An 18461-nucleotide genomic window follows, 5' to 3' on the forward strand; every position below is an offset into this window, starting at 1 on the left:
CGCATTTTAAGATCGTCATCTCCGTCGACCTTCAGCAAACACCCAGGAAATTCATGCATGTGATTTGTTAATGTTTAATGGTGAATTTACAGGATAGAGAACGCTGGTTCCTCAAACACACCACACACACACACACACACACACACACTGACATGGATCACCTCTGGAGGAGGGGGTGGTTCATCTGCTGTCCTGAGGGTGGCGCTAGAGCAGAGGCGAGCATGTTTAAGAAGACAAACGTGGTGAAAGTGACCTCAATCCATTTGTGATTGATGACTGAATTTGAGTGTGTTCTCCACCTCGGATGATTTTAGTGAAATCACCACGGCAACTAACCGAGCGAGACGGTCAACGTTCTTCCACAAGCCGTCATCATGTTCCTTCTGGACATGCATGTGACGGAGTTCGGGCACTAAGAGGCCGAGCGATGCGTTCACAGAAACTGCATTTGGTGCAAAATAACTCGTATTCCATAAAATACCCTTTATTTCATCCAGTAAGCTGCAATTATATGACTAGTTTGTCATGTATATCCCATTTTCAAATGCCACATTACGCCCCCTTCTCAGCTTCTGAAGGACGATGTCTCTTTCTTGTGTTTTTGAGCGAGGGGAAGGAAGGAGACTGAAAAAGGACATGGCGGGAAACCAAACAGGTGAGGCGACGCCTCGACTCACAGTGTCACAAACAAATTCGCAACAACACAAAGGATAACCGATACAAATGCAAAAGTCCACGTAGAACGCAGAGGTGACGTCAGCGAAGTCACATCGGCCGTTGGCAGCGCGTTCTCGTCTCCTGCGTCCAATCATCTGAGCAGCTGGTGCCCATTGGAGGGGCGAAAGGACGTCATCGGAGCTGTGGTGAGATCTGACACAACTTTGGGAGAACAGGTACAACACACACACACACATATATGTATATATATACAGTATATATCAGAAACAGGGTTCTCTGTCCATCATACAGCGATTTGTAACAGAACTAGTGGTTCTCTACTTGAGGAAAACGTCATAGGAAGACCAGGCTCGGATGGAGTTTGTCTGTTTGCGCTCTGCGGTCTGGTTTTGTCTGATACGTTTGCATCCGAGCAGAAAGTGCGTCATAGTGTTTCCCAATGTCTACTCACTTCAATCTTTGTGCAGCGACTTAACTTCATTGTAAACTATAATTTAAAAAAAAAAGAAAGAAAGATAAATATTGCAGATTAAAAACTATGGCACAGAAATAGTGTTAGAAATCATCCGGATTCGGACTAATGCAGAATAATCAGTGCCATCGGTAGTGAAGTAATGCAGCGTGGCTCAGGTCAGCTCCAGTAACAGGATAAAGACTCTTTAAAATGCAATTTTGTAAAAACACTTTCACAGATCCGCACCGGCGTCGCCAGCTTTTCCAAAACAAACATGGTTGCGGCGTCATGTGATCAGAAATGCAAATTAGATTTGAGCTGAAAACTGCAGCCTGAGACGTCGTTCCCCATCAGAATTTAACATCTTCAGCCGTCCGGCGAGGTCAGACGGAGCCTCCGGAAGGCAGACGTATCTCTTCCCTCTTTGTGCTTTTGGGCCTCCGCGCACGAAAAACACACTAAACTGCAACGCGTTAATGGGTTGACAAAAGGGGACGGGCAAAATCGATGGGAGGGCAGGAGAAGGGAGGTCCAGCACGGGATCCCCAGATGTTCTCCAGAGAGGGGGTGACACGGCTGGTTCTTTTAAGACTTCGTTCATTCAAAAGACACAGACGCACAACGTCTAAACGAGGATTCGGAGTCAAACAAACGTCCGTTTTTGCTGAGGCGGCTGCATGCTCCGCACAACCCATGTCCAGATTGTGAGCCGTTCCTCTGTTTCTACAGTATAAAACTAGGATCTGGGCGGCGGCAGTGCGGTGTCGCTGCTGTCGGGGGCTGCAGCTGCTATGCCAGGTGTAGCTGACTACACTCACACACACACTCACACACACACACACACACACACAAAGGGTTAACGGCTGCAAGTAACTGGTGTATTCAGCAGCTGGGAGGGAGAGGAGAGGAGGGACTTGAGATCAATTCGCTGTTACCAGGGCAGAGGAGGAGAGAAAAAACAGACTTATGTTGGATTTATCAATCCGGCGGTGGTTCGGTCACTCTGCGGAAGGTCTGCTTGGGTCTCCATCCTCCCTCCGGTGCTGAAAGGAGATCCTCTAAGACTCGGCTTCAATTCTGTGAGCTGACGAGACACACCGGAGTGAGCGAAGTGTGAGCCGAGGCGTCGTTCTCTGGTGTTTGAGGAGGAGGTTAAATGAAACGCTCACATTGCTTGGGTATCCGTAGCGGCTCGCCGTCTGCGGAGATGACCTGGTGCAGGACCCCTCTGAACTGGTACAGCAGCTTCAGACTCTTCTCCTCTCCCACACACGGGTCGTAGAAGCCCGGCAACCCCGCCTGCGATGGCGAGAGACGTGCAGCCGCAGGGCCGGCGCGCGGATCGACCAAATGCGGATGCGAGAAGATAAACTCACCTTGGAGGCCTCGGTGAGGATGAGCTTGGAGTCCTTGACGAGGCACTGGAGAGGCACGGTGACGTCGATGACCTTGGCCTTCTCCTGCTTCTGGCTGGTGTCCGAAACAAACTTCCCGTACCAGGCGTTCAGGATGATCAGACCTGGACGGGAGCAGAAGAACTGAGGCCAAAACCAGAACTTCGCCGGGGATTTTCAAATCTAAGATGGAGCCGGGCGCGGCCATTTGCATTCGACCGGCCCCGCCGGAGGAGGGAGAAGGAAGAGGACCTGAAGCGAGTGTTCGAAACCAAGAAGACCTCGCGGGTCAGAGGTCCGGGTTCAGCGTACTTTAGCCGCATCGGAACTTCCTGCCTCGGTCTGCGACCCGTTCCTTCTGGTGCACTTCCACCCCGAAAGATCTGATCACAATAACTTGCAGATTCGTCAGGAAGCCGCTTTTCAGTAGCGTAATTTCACGTCCGACGGCGGATAAAGAAGCGGTTCTTCGTAGACGACGGGTCGCGGCTTCGGGCCAGGCCTCTTCACCGAGCCGTCGTGTTTCCGTTCAACTTTTTCCGTGCTTCCTAGAAGGCGGCGCCGGATGGACGCCTAGATTTCACTCGCTGACTCGCACACAACCGTCCCCCTCGCCCTTTCGCGACTTCTCGGGTGACCTCGGGGGTTGGGAAATTTAGCGACAACCCGAGGTGGCGGTTCGGATTCACGCCCGGACGGGCTGCAGCGGCATCGTCTGCTCCGCCGGGTTCAGCCGTCACACGTTCACACTTTCACTGGATTCTACCGTTTCAGCTGCCAAAAAATAGCATTCTGAGCTTGTCATTCCTGTGCAGCGTTCGTGTGTGTGTGTGTGTGTGTGTGTGTTTGTTCTCACCCATCTTGGATTCTTCTGCATCTATGACTCTCCTTACAGATTCCTGCATCAGCAGAACCTACAGATGAGGCAGGGAGGGTGAGAGGAGAGAATGAAATGGAACATGACAGTAGCTTTCCAGACGAGATGGGGACGGCGAGCAACAACGATCAGTGATCCCAGACACACACACACACACACACACACACACACACACACACACACACGCATACAAGCACGAGTGTGTTGCTGAGTGTTCCTACGTCAGTACTCACAGCAGACTCTGCCTCCTGCTTCTTCTTGGCGATGTCAGTGGCGGAGCTCTTCCTCTGCAGCTCCAGCTCTCTGAAAAGCAGAGAGACAGACGAGTCGCCGGAGGCCCTCGGTGCTGCAAGCGTGGCCCCCCAAGGAAACCCTCTGACACCCCCAAACAACCACAGCTGAAATTACACCCCCTACGTCTGCCCACTTCATCTCCAGCTCTTAATGTTTAATTGCCTGAAACACAATCTTAACTTTTCTTCCCCCCCCCCCGCACTCCCATATAGACACTATAAGGCCAAAAGTATTGGCTCAGCCATCCAAATAATGGGAATCATGTTTTTGCAAACATGTTTGAAAGAACGGGAGGCTCTCAGGAGCTCGGGGAATTCCAGCGTGGAACTGTGATCGGAAACCAGTGCGACAAATCCAGTGGTGAAATTTCCTCCCTCATAAATATTCAACTGTCAGCTGGATTAGAAGAACATGGAAGTGTTCAACCATCGAGTGCTGGGCCACGTAAAGCGACGGACGCTGAGGCGCATCCTGCCAAGAGGTCGCCGACTCCCTGCGGAGTCAATGGCTGAAGACCTCCAAACTTCACATGGCCTTCAGATGAGCTGAAGAACAGCGTGCAGAGCTTCATAGAATGGGTTTCCAGCAGCTGCGACCAAGTGCAAGGCGAAGCGTGAGATGCAGCGAGTAAAGCACGCCGACGCCGACTCCAGAGCGGTGGAGACGCCTGGAGTGACCAATCACGATTCTCCATCTAGCGATCTGACGGACGAGTCTTGATTTGGCGGTCGCCAGGAGAACGCTACTTGTCTGACCGCGTTGTGCCAAGTGTGAAGTTTGGCGGTGGTGGTGGGGATGACGGTGCAGGCTTGTTCTTCAGGAGCTGGACTCGGCCCCTTAGTTCCCCTGAAAGGAACTCTGAAACTTCAGCATACCAAGACTTTTTGCGCACCAGTGCACAAAGCAAGATCCACAAAGAGATGGACGGCACAGAACTTGACTGTCCTGCACAGAATCCAGACCTCGATCCCACAGAACACCTCTGGGATGAAGGAGAGCGGAGACAGACAGCCAGGCCTTCTCGGCCAACATCACAAATTGGCTTCTGGAAGAATGTTCAAAAACTGCCATAAACACACTCCTGAAGCTTGTGGACAGCCTTCCTAGAAGAGCTGAAGCTGTTCTAGCTGCAAAGTGTGGGAGCCAATTCATATTGAACCTGTGGATTAGGAATGGGATGTCACTGGAGTTCATATGCGAGCCAATACTTTTGAAAGAGTTAAAAAAGAAAAACACAAAAACATCCGCTACTCAGTTAGGGATGGTGCAGGATCAAAAAAAGTCGACTAAGTAGAGTTTGATAATATCCGCACACCGAAAATTCTCCGAAAACTGATTTATTTACCATATAACACAAAAAACATATTCTCGCATGGCGTTTCCAGCTCTTTCTCAGATGTTCACCGCAGGTGTGTGTTCAACCTGTCTGAGGAAACGTTTGCTCGAAATACCATGTGAGAATAAGTGTTTTGTGTTATATGTAAAATAAATCCTCTTTCTCTTTGGAGCATTTTTTTCCAAACTCTACGGAAGCGAATACTTTTGGCCATATAGTGTATATGAAAGTAAAGGTTGGAGAACTGGGGTTGAACTTCAGGAAGATATTGGTGCTGAAAAGCCGACGAGCGGTGTTTGTACTGACTCCTCCTTCTGTGCTCGGGTGTAGGGGATGATGATGAGCCGGTGGACGGCCATGTAGACCAGCAGAGGCCCCGCCGTGGCGTAGAAGACGGCGCTGGGCAGCAGCTGGTCCGTCAGGTGCACCGGAAACAGGTACGTCTGACTGGCGCGTGCCAGCCTGCGCGACACACACACACACACACACACACACACACACACACACACCAGCGGATTAGGGGGGAGGGAGTGCAGCGAGAGGAAGGAATGACTCGTCAAACTCCGGGGCTGACTCCTACTTGATCTTGAGTGTGACTCCCTGAGGGACGCCGATGCTGACAGCAGCTGACAGGACACTGTGTCTGCTGATCTTCCTCTCCGCTCCATATTCCACCACCGTGCCGAACCAGCCCGTCCTGAGGGGGGTGGAGGGTTGGGAGGGGGCAGACGTGAGCAAAGTGGAGCCAGGCTGCCAGCGCCTACAATAATGTGCAATCGCCCACAAGAGACCGGCTTCATTTTGGACTTAATACCTTCGACCGCATAAAAATGGGAGTTAAAGGTTCAATATAAAGACGGGCTGATTGGAAAAATATTCATATCGGGAGCCGGTTTTCCATAAAATCAATGTATATGACAATGTGGTGATGGAACACGTCGAAAAAAATAAACCGGATGAGCGACGGCGCGCCGGTGAAACAGTTACACCCCCCGCTCGGCTTTGAAAGCATCATTTCAATAATTAAAAACCGCCGGCGCTTCCAAATCTCTGCCCTTCCGCCACGGTTCGCCAGCCTTTTCGGCTCATTGCATCGAAATAAAAATGGCCGCGAAGAAGTTTCGGTCCAAATGAAGCCAAACTTGTGTGCGAAGGCCCGTACCGCAGCGGGTCGCTTAAATGCGAATTGTTTTCCGGTGAGACGCTGCGCTTTTCCAACAAACTTATCGGTGGGTTTTTGTCTGAAAGAGCGGACCTCTGCCGGTGGAGACGAGCCTTCGGGAGGAGGGAAGCTCCTCCTTCAGGTTCAAACCTCGTCGTGTTTTGTTAGCGTGGCACCGATGGATGAGGAATCTCCGGGACTTGAGTGAGCGTCTCGCTTTTTCTTGCGATCGTAAGCAAACATTCGCGCGCAACCGGCTTTCCTTTTTGATATTGGCATATTCCACCCGCCCGACATTTAAACCGACCTATAACTAGCATACATACTTGACAGATCCCTTCACTTTGGTCTGGTCTTCATCTTGGAACTTGTACTGGTAGCTCATCATGAGGTAGGAGTGAGGGACACCCAGCTGCGAGGAAGCAGGTCAACATCCGCTTCAGTTCCAGCGCGAGCCGCGGTTGTCGCCCCGGCGCTAACGTCGGTGGCGTTTGTGTACCTGCAGAGCGAGGGTGAAGTGGCTGCTCTTGGTGTCTCGCACCAGGCTGGTGGTCATGGCGCTGTTGGGACCCCAGCGCCACTGAAGGTAGCCCATGGTGTTCTGGTCCAGGTGACGCGCCGTCATGAGGGAGCAACTCGGCCGCAGACCACGAGGAGAAAACTGCAAGCCGCACTGGGCCGTCAGGAAGCTGGATAGATGATCGGAAATGAACGATTTGTGTCGATACGTTACGTATCCTGGGCGATCGCTCCGGAAGGCCGAGTCTTACCAGCGGGGAGTGAGATTACGAAACACTTTCAAGCCGACCAGGGGTCCCAGTATGTCTCCGGCACCGAACTCCACCTGCAGAGAGCGATGCAAAGCGTCAGCGCATCCTGCATAATATTTGTGTTTGTTTTATTTTTTTAACGTAGCTCTGCCCCGATGGGCTTCCGCTGTTGTGCACTGAGTGCACTGAGTGCACGTGTACCTCTCCCCAGCCTTTGGCAGACGTAACCCTTCTAACGGTCATGTTAATGTTGCCCCCTCCGCTTCCATTGTGGGTGGAGAGCGAGCCAGACAGCACCGCCGTGTCCGTGTTTGTCAATGGAGCCTGAGCAAAGATAGAATGCATTTAGAGCACCGGCCACTGAGTGCAGGAGTACATGTAAATGTTCCACCTCTATGGACTGGGAGATGTGCATCTTGTTGATCTCAATATGCGGGAAGCCTCCTCCTGGCATCTCTTCAAAGTCCTCGTCATAACGGTCGAACAGGTCGGTCGCATCCACGCCAACGCTGATGGTGCCCTGAGACGGACGGCGAGAGTGTTTTAAATTTATCAACGGTCGGATCCAGGATCCATCCAGGCCAACAGCAAAAGATTCAACGGCGGGGGGGGGACCTTGGGGTTAGTTCGCTGCTGCAGCCTCCTCTCTTCTCGTTCTCTCTGCAGCCTTTCGTACTCCTCTCGAATTTCTGCCGGTGTTCTTTTTCTTTCCACCACCTGCAAAGCAGAAGCGTAGTCGGTCCGGGGAAGGTTATATATTATATATAAATGTAGCTTAGCGTCAAACAAGCAGCGCATACCTCCCAACCCTCCACTTCCAGTCCCTTCTTCCCGAAGATGTCATAGATGGCTCTGGAGTGGGAATCGCTGAGCACTGACAAGAAAAGTGTTTACACGGACATTCACTGCTTTTGTTTAGACTCACTGTGTTGCATTGAGGCCATTTGCATTTTAAACAGTTCAGGTTCTGTGTAGGTACATCTGCAGGCGCTCCCTTACCCTCATAAGCCTGGTGCACCTGGTTAAAAAGCTGTTCGGCCTGACTTTTCAGCTCCGGGTCCCTGTGTTTGTCAGGATGGTACAGCATACAAAGCCTCCGATATGATGCTTTCAATTCGTCCAGAGTCGCCTGCGATCACAGGGGAGAACAGGTCTCACTCTGCATTAGTGGGCCACTCACAAATACTTCTTTGGTCCAAAACGAACGCAGTCTCCTTCCACTTCCAGAGCCCGTTGTGAGGTCTTCAAACTGTGCATGCTTTTTTTTTTTCTTTTGTACAAACCCTCATCGAGTCTACTATGCAAAGCTTTAACTTTTACACTTTCGGTATCTACAGAGCCAATACCAGCAGCGGCGTTGCACCGAAATGTGCCACAGTCTGTGATTTATTATCTTGTAACAAACTTGTAATTGATTTAGATCTTTAGATCGTTTTCTTTCCAGTCTTCAACTCAAATATGTGCCAAAGGTTACCCCAACCAACTCCTCCCAACCGGTTGCATGTATCAAATTCAGATGTCAGCCATTCCCAGCGTTTAAGAGAAGCCAAACACATCACCTCTACTTTATATGATTGTTGTGTGGCGGAGATCGAGCTAATTGAATGTCAATAGTCTACAGTGACACATGCACGCATCTGCAACATTATCCAGTGTCAACGCAGCAGCTCAACATCTGGGCACGATGGAGGAACTCATCCGTGCTAAATTTAAGAGTCCCACGGTTTAAGTCCAAGCTGTCTTCGAATGAAACAGTCTGTTTTTTACGTGTCTGTCACTGCGGCATCATCCCGGTGCCCTCCTGCAGGCAGAATGCCCTGCAGACCGTTATTTAACCAAGAAGAGACGCCGACTCTCGGCCGACTGTCACTGCCGCCTCTCGGGGTGAAGCGGGCCGGGAGCTGCGGTGAAACGTCCGCCACTGCTCGACTGCAGAGTAGGACGCAGATTTAGACGTACCTCTTTCCTGACGTTAAGCAGAGAGTAGTAGTCCTGGTTATTATAGTCAACATCATCTTCTAAGGACGCCGCCATCTTTGCGTTTGCTGAAGCCCCGCCCACCCCGCAGTGTTCCCGACGCTCATTGGTCAAGACGAAAGAGACGCGGAGGCCCCTCTTGCGCCATCTGCTGGTCGTGTCGACGGTTGAACTCTTGGGGGATTTAACACCAGTAACACGAGGGAGCGGTGGGTATGGTCCCGTAGGTGTTTATTTATTAACTAAAAATGTAAAATACATACAATTTTCACAAGCCAATACCGCTGTGTTTTGAGGGCAACGGGCTGTTGTTCTAGCTAGTCGCTGGCGTCCCTTCCTCAAGCCAACTTAGCGAACAGCCACGGGCAGAGTTAAACAAGCTAGCTTAGAGTTAGCGACCTTCAGCGGTTCACTACATAGCAAAACACGTTTAAAAAGTTACGCGGTCGGTTTCGGGCTTTACTTTTTGTCACTTTGCGTATAGTTTGTCTGACTTGGGTGTCACAGAGAGGTTTTCCAGAGGCCGACGCGACTCGCTATTTATTCGGTATCTATCGCGTTGTCAAAGTGTAGTGACGTCATCTCCTCGCAGGTGCACTGGCACTTCTTCCATGCAGGTTCGATAAAAGTCGCAGGAACACGATTAAATCCTCTTTTTAGTAGGTTATCGCGTTCAAAAAGATACTCGAGTATCTAATATCGCTATGTTTAATGACCGCGTTTATTCCTTATTGGGTTGCGGGTGTGATGGCTTTTATCAAGGCATCTCCTTGCACTGTTACAATATCTAGAAATGATGTCAATGATGAAGATAGGTGTAATAGGATCCGGGCATTCTTATTTTTTACTAACCAATAGTACACCACTTCTCCACTGTAGGATTTTCGTTTGTTTTAATGTCGCTGTGTGCAGGAATATGCTCTCTGCAAATAGTCCACGTCTGCCTGGCTCATTGACATTCATCCCGCTCGAACTGTGTCGATGCCAAAAGCCTGTGTTCCTCTGTTATCAGAGGCTACGCAAAGCATACGTCGCTAAAGACGAACCATTGAAAACCCCCGAGCTTGTCTGCGAAGAGGATTGTCTGTCAAACACAAGGCTTTGGTGTAAAGGCGATATTCCAGCCGGAGGCGCGGAGCGCTGTGCGGGTTTTGTGGAGAACGGAACATAATGGTTACGGTTTGATCGGAAGTATTTAGCGGGGAGGAACAGCGGAATATAAATGACTTGCCACCGGCTTGCTTATTATAAACTTTACTTATGGCGAAGACACGACGACGGGAGGAGGGTCCGCGTTTTCCACGGCATCCTCTTTAAGTTTTCAGCTGACCTGTCATCGCCTCGTTTCAAATAACATGGCTCTGAGGAGGCGAGCGGCGCCTGCGCAGTGGCCGTGTGGGCGCGTGCGGAGCTGTCCTTTCAGCACCGCGAGCTCCACAGCGCCGCAGCCAATGACAGCACGCATCCGGCCCACGCGCGTCTCCAAAGTCTCATTTAGGCGGCTTTTTTTTTTTTTTTTGTTTTTGTTTTTTTCTCTTCCATCTCTATTCAAGGTGGGTCCGCGCCCGATGGCGACCCCGCCGCTCGCCGCAGTCCGCTAGGGCTATCGCGGCTTTAAAACATGGGCGCTTGTGTGATGATGATGATGATGATGATGATGATGCTGCTGCCGTGGGAGGCTGACAGTCAAGGTGTCCTCGAATACAGACGTCGCTCAGTGACGTGTTAGAAGGGAGGCGAGAGAGAGCGTGTGCGCGTGAACGTCAAGGGGCGGGGCCGAAGGGGGCGGAGCCACCGCGTACCGCGAGCCGCCATCACGGATCCCCGCTGTCAATCAACGCCGCCTCGACCAATGGGCGAGCCGAACGCGGCAGGCTCGCCCCCCCCACACCCCTTCTTCTCGGCCCCGCCCCCCTCCTTGAGCTGTCCTCTCCGTGCACGCGCGCGGTGCGCACCCCCCCCTATAAAGCGCCCCGCCCCGCCCCGCCCCACCCCACCACTAGGTCGAGTCGCGGAGGAGGAGGAGGAGGAGGAGGAGGAGGGATGAGGCGCGCGGCGGAGGGGAAATGGCTGCCGAAAACAAGCCGGAAGGTAAGACGGGAATCACGGTTCGTGTTCGGGGCGGCGGAGCGGCGACGCTCGGGGTTCAGACGGATGGAGGTGGAGCGGGATAACGGCGGCCGGGGTGGCGGGGAGGAGGGAAGGAGGGAGAGAGGGAGAGAGGGAGGGAGGGAGGGAGGGGGGGGGGGTTTCCCGTTCCGCTAGCCCCGTCCCGAAAACGCGGACGCTGGTGCTGAACCAGTCCGGAGCTCCGTTCACCCACGGCGGATAAATAACCGGAGCGGAGTTGTCTCGGCGGCTGGCGGCGGCGTTCGGGCGCTCGTTGGGAGGGGGAAGGGGAAAGGGAAAGGGGGGGTGGGGGGGAGGAGGGAGCCGGCGCGGGGACGCGTCCCACCGTCCGCCGGCCGCCGGTGAATCCCGAGAGGAGCCGCTTTTGTCGGCGCTTTTTCAGCCTTTCCACGTCCAAGGGATGGGGATGGGGATGGGAGCTGAAGGAATTCAGATGCTGGCGGCGCGCGTGCGCGTGGACGTGCCCGCGCACGGGCGTGCGCGCCTGATCCGTCTGTTTCTCTAGGAAAGCATAAAATAGACCACCGAATCGTAGATTTCCCTTGTTGACAGCCGTGCAACCTCCAAGAGTGTGCGTGTGTGTGTGCGTGTGTGTATGTGTATGTGTGTGTGTGTGTGCCTGTGCGCGTGCGCTCATGGTGATCATTTGTGCTTATGGTTGCTAAGGCAGTGAAGGTGAGAATCTGGCTTAGGTTGGGGAAGGGGAAGGTGGTGTGTGTGTGTGTGTGTGTGTGTGTGTGTGTGTGTGTGTGTGTGTGTGTGTGTGTGTGTGTGTGTGTGTGACTTTGGCTCCTATTCTGTCTTTTTTGTACACCCTTCACTAAACTCTTTGGGTGATTATCAACATGCACTGTTCCACAGTCATTAATGATTCATTTTGAGGGATGACCAGTATCACTTTGTCATTGTTATTTCAGCCCCGTCTCGTAGATTCATTGATATATTTTGTTTAAGTGCGTTATTGGATTGGTTAAAAATGTATTAATGTTTTCCTGGCGCATGTAGGTGAATATCTGAATACTACCGAAAAGCACCGAGACAATGAACTTAATAACCGAATGTGTCGCAAACACCGTTCGTTTTCCGGATTTTTGATTTCTTAAATGACTTTGTCGTTATAATACGGTGTCGCGATCCCTCGTTATATCCTGGCAAAGTGATGCCGAAAACAGTCGGGGAGCCTTTTATTGTGTCTTCACAAGGGAGTGGTGTTTTGTTTTTGAGAACGTGAACGACACGAAAATGGTCACGTATTCATAAACTCGGTTTTTAGGCATTCGGCACTTGAAGCCAGACACACGCGGATACTCGTGTGCAGGCGAGCGTGCCGTGTGTCGCCGGAGGCAGAGCGAGGGCCACGGGTTGAAAGTCCCGTTGCGTGAAAACCCTAGATCTGTAGATGAGACAGAAGGCCCACGGGCAGATCAGCAGGCTCTGTACCACATGAATATAAAACCATCTCTCGGCCCATAGTTATACCGACATACGCGCAAACACACATAGGCATTCAAAGCACGAGGCTGTTTTTGTCCGTTGCCGCTCAGTGTTACGTATAGAGAGGATGTAATAATTTACGAGCCTCGGCCAAGCTGAATGAAAGCCAAATGAATCACGGCGGTGAGGCCAGAAGACAGCTATCCACTCTTCCCATCCCCTGGCAGATGTGTGTGGCGCCAATCAACAGAGCACACCAGTGGGCATGAGAACAACATCCACCATATAGCCTGGAAGACCATCTCTCTCCGCACTGGTTGGTCTACTTTGTATCATAGCAACAGTGGTCAGGGAAACAGAGAAACGGTGAGGGTGAAGAGAAACCGAAGCCGGGTACAAGTTAGTCACACACACGGAGGCCGGGTATCTACTGTGGCCAATCAATCAGGAGACACAATGGATGCGAGTTAGTGGATCAGAAAAGGGATCGGCCCACATGCACATCGCTCGCGGTTGTATTCCTGGGCTTTAGAAACAGGTGTGCAAGCGCCGGTGAAAACAGACTGTGGGATATCTCCTAAATATGTCTCTGTCCCTTCTCCCTCCCCTCTCTCTCGCTGAAGGACTGAAGAAGATAAGAAATCCAGAACGAATGGTCAGGATTGCTGTTGGTTATACAGGACACACCCCTCCCAAGAGTGACGACACTGACGCCAACAGTAAGGAACACAGTGTGTGTATGTGTGTGTGTGTGTGTGTGTCTGTCTGTCTGTGTGTGTCTGTCTGTGTGTGTGTGTGTGTGTGTGTGTCTGTGTCTGTGTGTGTGTGTGTGTGTGTGCACGCCTTCGCATATGCATGCATATGCGTGTGAGAGGGCATTTAAGTGCCGCACACATTTGTCTGTAGGGCAGGGTAACTCTGGGAGCAACTATAAAAGCCTTTTGGCAGAATGATGTGATGCGGGAACTGAGGTCTCCTTCTCATCTGCTCTGTAACACATCACACTTACACACACACACACACACACACACACACACAAAACAAACACACACTATCTCTGTCTCTCTGCTGAGACGTCATTCTAATTCAGCTCTGTTACACATCATGTTTATTCATGCATGCCAGTACAGTATTAGCAGGCACACACACACACAACTGCACATAACCATAGAAAGTCACAGTAAAGGCATGGCTTATTCCAGCTATCAGTGGCTTATTGTCATACCTAATCTGTACACATGGCATTATGTATCTGTAATCCTCAATGGGCCTGTTTAAACTAGCAGTGAGATGAAGTGAGTAATCTGGGGTCACTGCGTGCTTGTGGATGCGTGAGACTACATAGTGGGCATGTGGTGTGTTAGAGGGACTATAAAGCCAATGATTGCTTTGATTGGTTATTGATTTCCGAGTCATGATGCAGATGCAATGTTTACGCCTGTGTGTGTGTGTGTGTAGTTATGTATGTGTATCTGGATGATGAACAGTAGGAAAATAAACAGATGTGAGGAGAAGCAGACAGACACAGGGCTTTGTGAGGTTGGGATTCTGGGGGTTTTGTGTGGGAAGGGAGGGTAAGGACACACACACACACACACACACACACACACACATTCCTCATCCCCCTTTTCATTTGGAAAGAAGCAGATGTCCTGATACCTGCACCAGACCTTTTAAGTTTGCAAGGCGTCGCAGTGGAGAAAAAAAAAACAAAAAAACAAGACTCCCTCAAATGACGGGGAAGGAGATTTCAAAAATTGGAATAATAGAATAGAACAGAGAGTTGTGTTCAGGATGGCTGTTTAATATGAGCTGAGACTTCCCGGGCCTATCCCTGTCTCCTATCTGTTCTCTCGTCCCAGCTGGAGGATTACTGGAGGAAAAGTTTATCAGCAGAATGATAAAATTAGCATGCACGCCCATCTCTCTACCCCCTCCACCAGCACCACCATCGCCGCCCCCGATCTCCCTCTTTTCCTCTTGTCTCTCCCTCCCTCCCCTCTTCCTGCACTCGCGCTCATCCCATGCAATGCTCCCCCCTCCTATCTTCTCCCTGCCCTGGCTCTCCCTCCTGCCCTTCCTCCCTTCCCTCTATCTCGCTGCTGCGCAATGAGCCTTTCTTTCTGTCACATTAATTTCATCCCGAAAAGGGGGGAAAATGTGAAAATTTCCCCTGACGCCTCCTAATATCAGTAGGGGGAGAGTTAAGAGTTGCATTTGGAGCGTTTTTCTCTCTCTTTACAGAGGAGAGTTTTATAATTAACTGACAGCCTTCTCACAAGGGCATTGGCTTGTTTCTGTGTTAAATATGGAGATGACAGTTTTATGAGGTAAAATATTCATCAGTCGGAGGCCCTTCCTCTGTGTAATCCAAGTCTAAATTACTGCATTTGATAGGCTACTAAAGCAATGTTTCACTTTGGTCAAACATTCTTACTTTTAAGCACATGTACCAAGGGTTGCTGCAAAATTCCCCTTTCAAGATGTAATACCACTTTCAGGGTTTCCAAATAGAGTCCATTTTGTTCCGGTGCGTGTACGTTGCATTATAGCGTGATGTTTTCGGAGATAATTATCACACTGTGAGAATCTCATACCATTACAACCCCACACATACATTTATACCATTAAATGAACCATCGGTTTCGCATTAGCATTCAGGCATTGTCACAGGGTTTGCAGCGATATATGGTCTTCATCCTGTTTTCAATGGTACTGAAAAAGAAATGAAGCCACATTGAGACTCTCACCTGTGCAACCCCATACTGTCTTTAAGGTATAATATTATCATTATTACTATTACTATTATTGTTATTATTATCATTACTGTATACAGTGACACAGTGAAGGTGTGATCTTTTCAGAGGCGATCGTCGCGACGTTAGAATATCAAATATTCTGAACCAGGGTTGGAAATTTTCCGGATTATTTCACAAAGTCGCGTTTTATCCGATTGTTTTTGTACCATTGGGACTCCGATGTGCGGTCATCGTTCATCTATTTAAAATATTAAACGCGCACAACACTGTATTTTCCATATGTAGTTGTGTTTTCCGGTGTCCCGGGATGGTTGATTTCCCCCGGTAGCCAGAAACTTCAGAGAAGTAAAGTTTTTTCGCCACACGACGTCCCTTCATAGTACTGCTCCTCTGAGAGTCGTTTTGGAACAGATGGGAGGCGATTGCAACAGTACCCACGCTGAATGTTTTGAAACATGGATGCATTTTCTGATTGGGGGCTGTTAGAGATACAGGACGTGCAGGGCGAAAGCTCATCGGCATGCGGCGAATCTACAAAGTTGGCCCTCCGTTCCTGGTCGGCGCGGAGAGCAAACGGGAGGATAGGTTAATATGATGGTCGCGTCCACGAAGGTGTGCTTTGAAAGGGATTTCAGAACCAAGGTCAGTGGTTGAAAAAAAGTCACTCTGGGACAAATACTGTGATGTGTGAGCTTTGATCGGCGGGCGCCGTGCATGTACGCGTGTTTGCATGCGTGAGTGTGCACGCGTGGGTGTTTGTGTTTGTGCGTGTGCGACGGGCTTGTTTGATGTGGTGGTTCTGGTACATTTCAAAGGCGAGGCTCTGACAAGAATTCTTCAGAACAGCGGGGGGAGGGGGTTATAGCCAGGAGAGGTGGGGTTTAAACGCTGATTGGCATTCATAGCAGAGAGGCTGGAGTGCTGCTAAAAAAGAAATTAGGCTTTAACTAAGCTGCACCATTCAGCTGTTTAACTAAGCTGCTGCACCGTTCAGCTGTTTGAAATTCTGTCTTCTCAGGCCTTCTATTAATAAATGCATAATTGATTAGGGGGAGCATACGTGCCTTAACACACTTCCTACTGACACAAACACACACATGCCAGACACCCCCCTACTCACGGAGGTACATGCGCATAGACCCCGCTGCCGTCCTGCAAACTGTCCCTCTCCCTTCCTGTTACCTTGTTCCATCTCTTGTCCTTGTAAAATACTCACTTTCTATATCTTTCCTCGGTCTCTTTTAAGCTCAGCGCCTCCCTGCCTCTCTCTCTCTCCCTCCCTCGCTCTCCCTCTCTCTCCCGCAATGACCCTCCCACCCCACCTATCTCTCTTTTTCTCTCACTCTGTCATCTGCCCTCAGGTAGAGTATAATTCCTATCTTCCCAGGGGAGTCATGAATGGACGCCCTCCACTCAAATGCTTATCAATAACCTTTGAGTGCTTGCTCTCTTTGACTTCTAAGCGGCATACCTGTTGGGCACACACACACACACACACACACAGAGGCACACACACACATGCACGCACATACACATCAGGGGTTCTATCTTTGTGTGGATGCTTTACACTGTTGAAGTGATATTATATTGCAGCGCAGTGGGATTTTTTTTTTTCACCTGAGCCTTTTCAATATTTTGGTGGCTCTCAAGGCACCACAGTTGGAGGAGAGCCACAGAAGAGGCAGTGCCTCCGGTAATCCATCTGCCCTCTGCATTTCTGGCATGAAGATCGACTATGTTTTGGTGGTAGAGCCCTTTTTTTTTTTTTTAGATCACAAGTGCAAAAATTCCTTTGATCAATGTTTTGCTTAAAAGTGTCTTCTTGTACTTTCTTCCACCATAAGGCCACATCACACAGATTTTTAACTATGAAATATATGTAATGTTCATCACAGTCCGCCCGAGCCAACAATGTAATATGCGGTCTTTCGATTCTTACCTTAGGAATCTGTGTTTACCAGCCAACTTCTTCCTGCCAAAGTGACAGACAAAAAAAAAAGCAATGGCGAATCCAATAGGATTAAGTGGTACATATGACTATTTTTATGTGTAAATTTAGATTGCAGGTGAGTCATTTACGGCAGGATGTGTGTGTGTGTGTGTGTGTGTGTGTGTGTGTGTGTGTGTGTGTAACAGAGAGAGAGAGGGAGAGATCAACTCAAAACAAAGTACACCCCACGTTTAAGACACTACTAAAGGCAAATCTAACCAAATCCAGTGATTTCTGGCACAGCTGTTTTAACTATATTGTGTCACAACATCGTCAAAAAGAAGATGCCCTCTAAAGCTCAAGCTATATCAGGCTTTGGCTGCACAGACAGGGCCTGTCAGTACTCTCATTACAGGATTTCCTTCTTTTCTGGGATTTCCAGTAGTAAAAACAGGAGGGGATGTCATTAGACTGGTAATTTTCAGCACTTTCATCACATGATTTAAACATTTTCCGTTGGCGACGGCGCTTGAGCTTCCGTGCATTTGGACCCGTGACTCTCCAGATCCGTATAAGAATATGAGTCTCCTCCCAGGAGGCGTCGTCTGGAGTCTGGAGTCTGTACTCTATATTTCTAAACTGTCTGTATCACACTGCGGGGAGAGGAATCCTTTTAACGGGAATTGGAGTTTGCCCACGTGATTGATTGGTCATGATTGTAACCAACCCCAGATGCAATTATGATTAGTAATAATGGACTCTTCCTGATCCCAACCTGTTAGCGTTCAGGCATCAGGACAAGTGTTTGTGTCCACCCTCAACGTTAAATGTGATGCCGCTTCAATGCTCAACCTGTTGTCTCGCTCCTTGATTGATCTAATTTGTAACCCTGCATTTGTCTGCTTCATTGATAAGCTGTGAAAGGCAGATTCATTAGTGCTTCACATTCCAAACCAGTTAGAAAGTTGCCACGTGCCCACCACGGGTCTTTTCATTTCTTAAAAAAAAACATTGAAAAAAAAATAAAAATGAAAAAAATCATATAAAATAAATTCTATCCACTGATGTCCTTGAGAGACAAATACCGAAACCGGTGTTTACCAATGCAGTCATTTCTTGGCAGCGGGCGGATTCTTCTATTCTTGCGTGGAGAGAATTTTGTTTAATGGTATTACTGTTTGGTTTGTTTGTTGTTTTTATTTTTTTTTTTATTTTGGGAGGTCAAAGAAATCTGCTAAGGTTGCAAACATCGCTGTAAAGTTGTTA

General features: G+C 49.7%; 2 protein-coding genes across 9 annotated transcripts in view; one reads left to right on the top strand and one right to left on the bottom strand.

Annotated features, from left to right (window-relative positions):
* Positions 1-63: 63 nt before the first annotated feature.
* Positions 64-9018, bottom strand: dnajc11b (DnaJ (Hsp40) homolog, subfamily C, member 11b). The gene is made up of 16 exons (XM_086168421.1): positions 8925-9018; positions 7965-8094; positions 7766-7839; positions 7581-7682; positions 7357-7485; positions 7167-7289; positions 6966-7039; positions 6695-6884; positions 6522-6607; positions 5614-5730; positions 5340-5495; positions 3637-3706; positions 3383-3440; positions 2509-2651; positions 2302-2431; positions 64-2216 (listed from the first exon to the last, which is right to left on the bottom strand). The coding sequence occupies exons 1-16, from the start codon at positions 8997-8999 to the stop codon at positions 2191-2193; spliced, it is 1683 nt and encodes a 560-aa protein (XP_086024547.1). The 5' UTR covers positions 9000-9018; the 3' UTR covers positions 64-2190.
* A 1427-nt stretch (positions 9019-10445) lies between these two features.
* The window catches only part of LOC147222453 (calmodulin-binding transcription activator 1-like), a 52778-nt gene continuing 44762 nt past the window's right edge, over positions 10446-18461 (top strand). For 4 of the 8 annotated variants that reach the window (XM_086168868.1, XM_086168867.1, XM_086168862.1 and 1 more), the window contains exons 1-2: positions 10959-11033; positions 13130-13225. In XM_086168868.1, the coding sequence (XP_086024994.1) occupies positions 11009-11033; positions 13130-13225 (121 nt within the window). In that variant the 5' untranslated portion in view covers positions 10959-11008. Of the gene's footprint in view, positions 11034-12743; positions 12823-13129; positions 13226-18461 lie in introns of those variants that run through there. The other 4 variants (XM_086168870.1, XM_086168869.1, XM_086168863.1 and 1 more) reach the window with 2 other exon arrangements.

This window comes from Fistularia commersonii, chromosome 21 (assembly GCF_037954325.1).
Source record: "Fistularia commersonii isolate RoL2024-O1a breed Wild chromosome 21, RoL_Fcom_v1.0, whole genome shotgun sequence".
In the NCBI taxonomy this organism is placed as follows: Eukaryota; Metazoa; Chordata; class Actinopteri; order Syngnathiformes; family Fistulariidae; genus Fistularia; species Fistularia commersonii.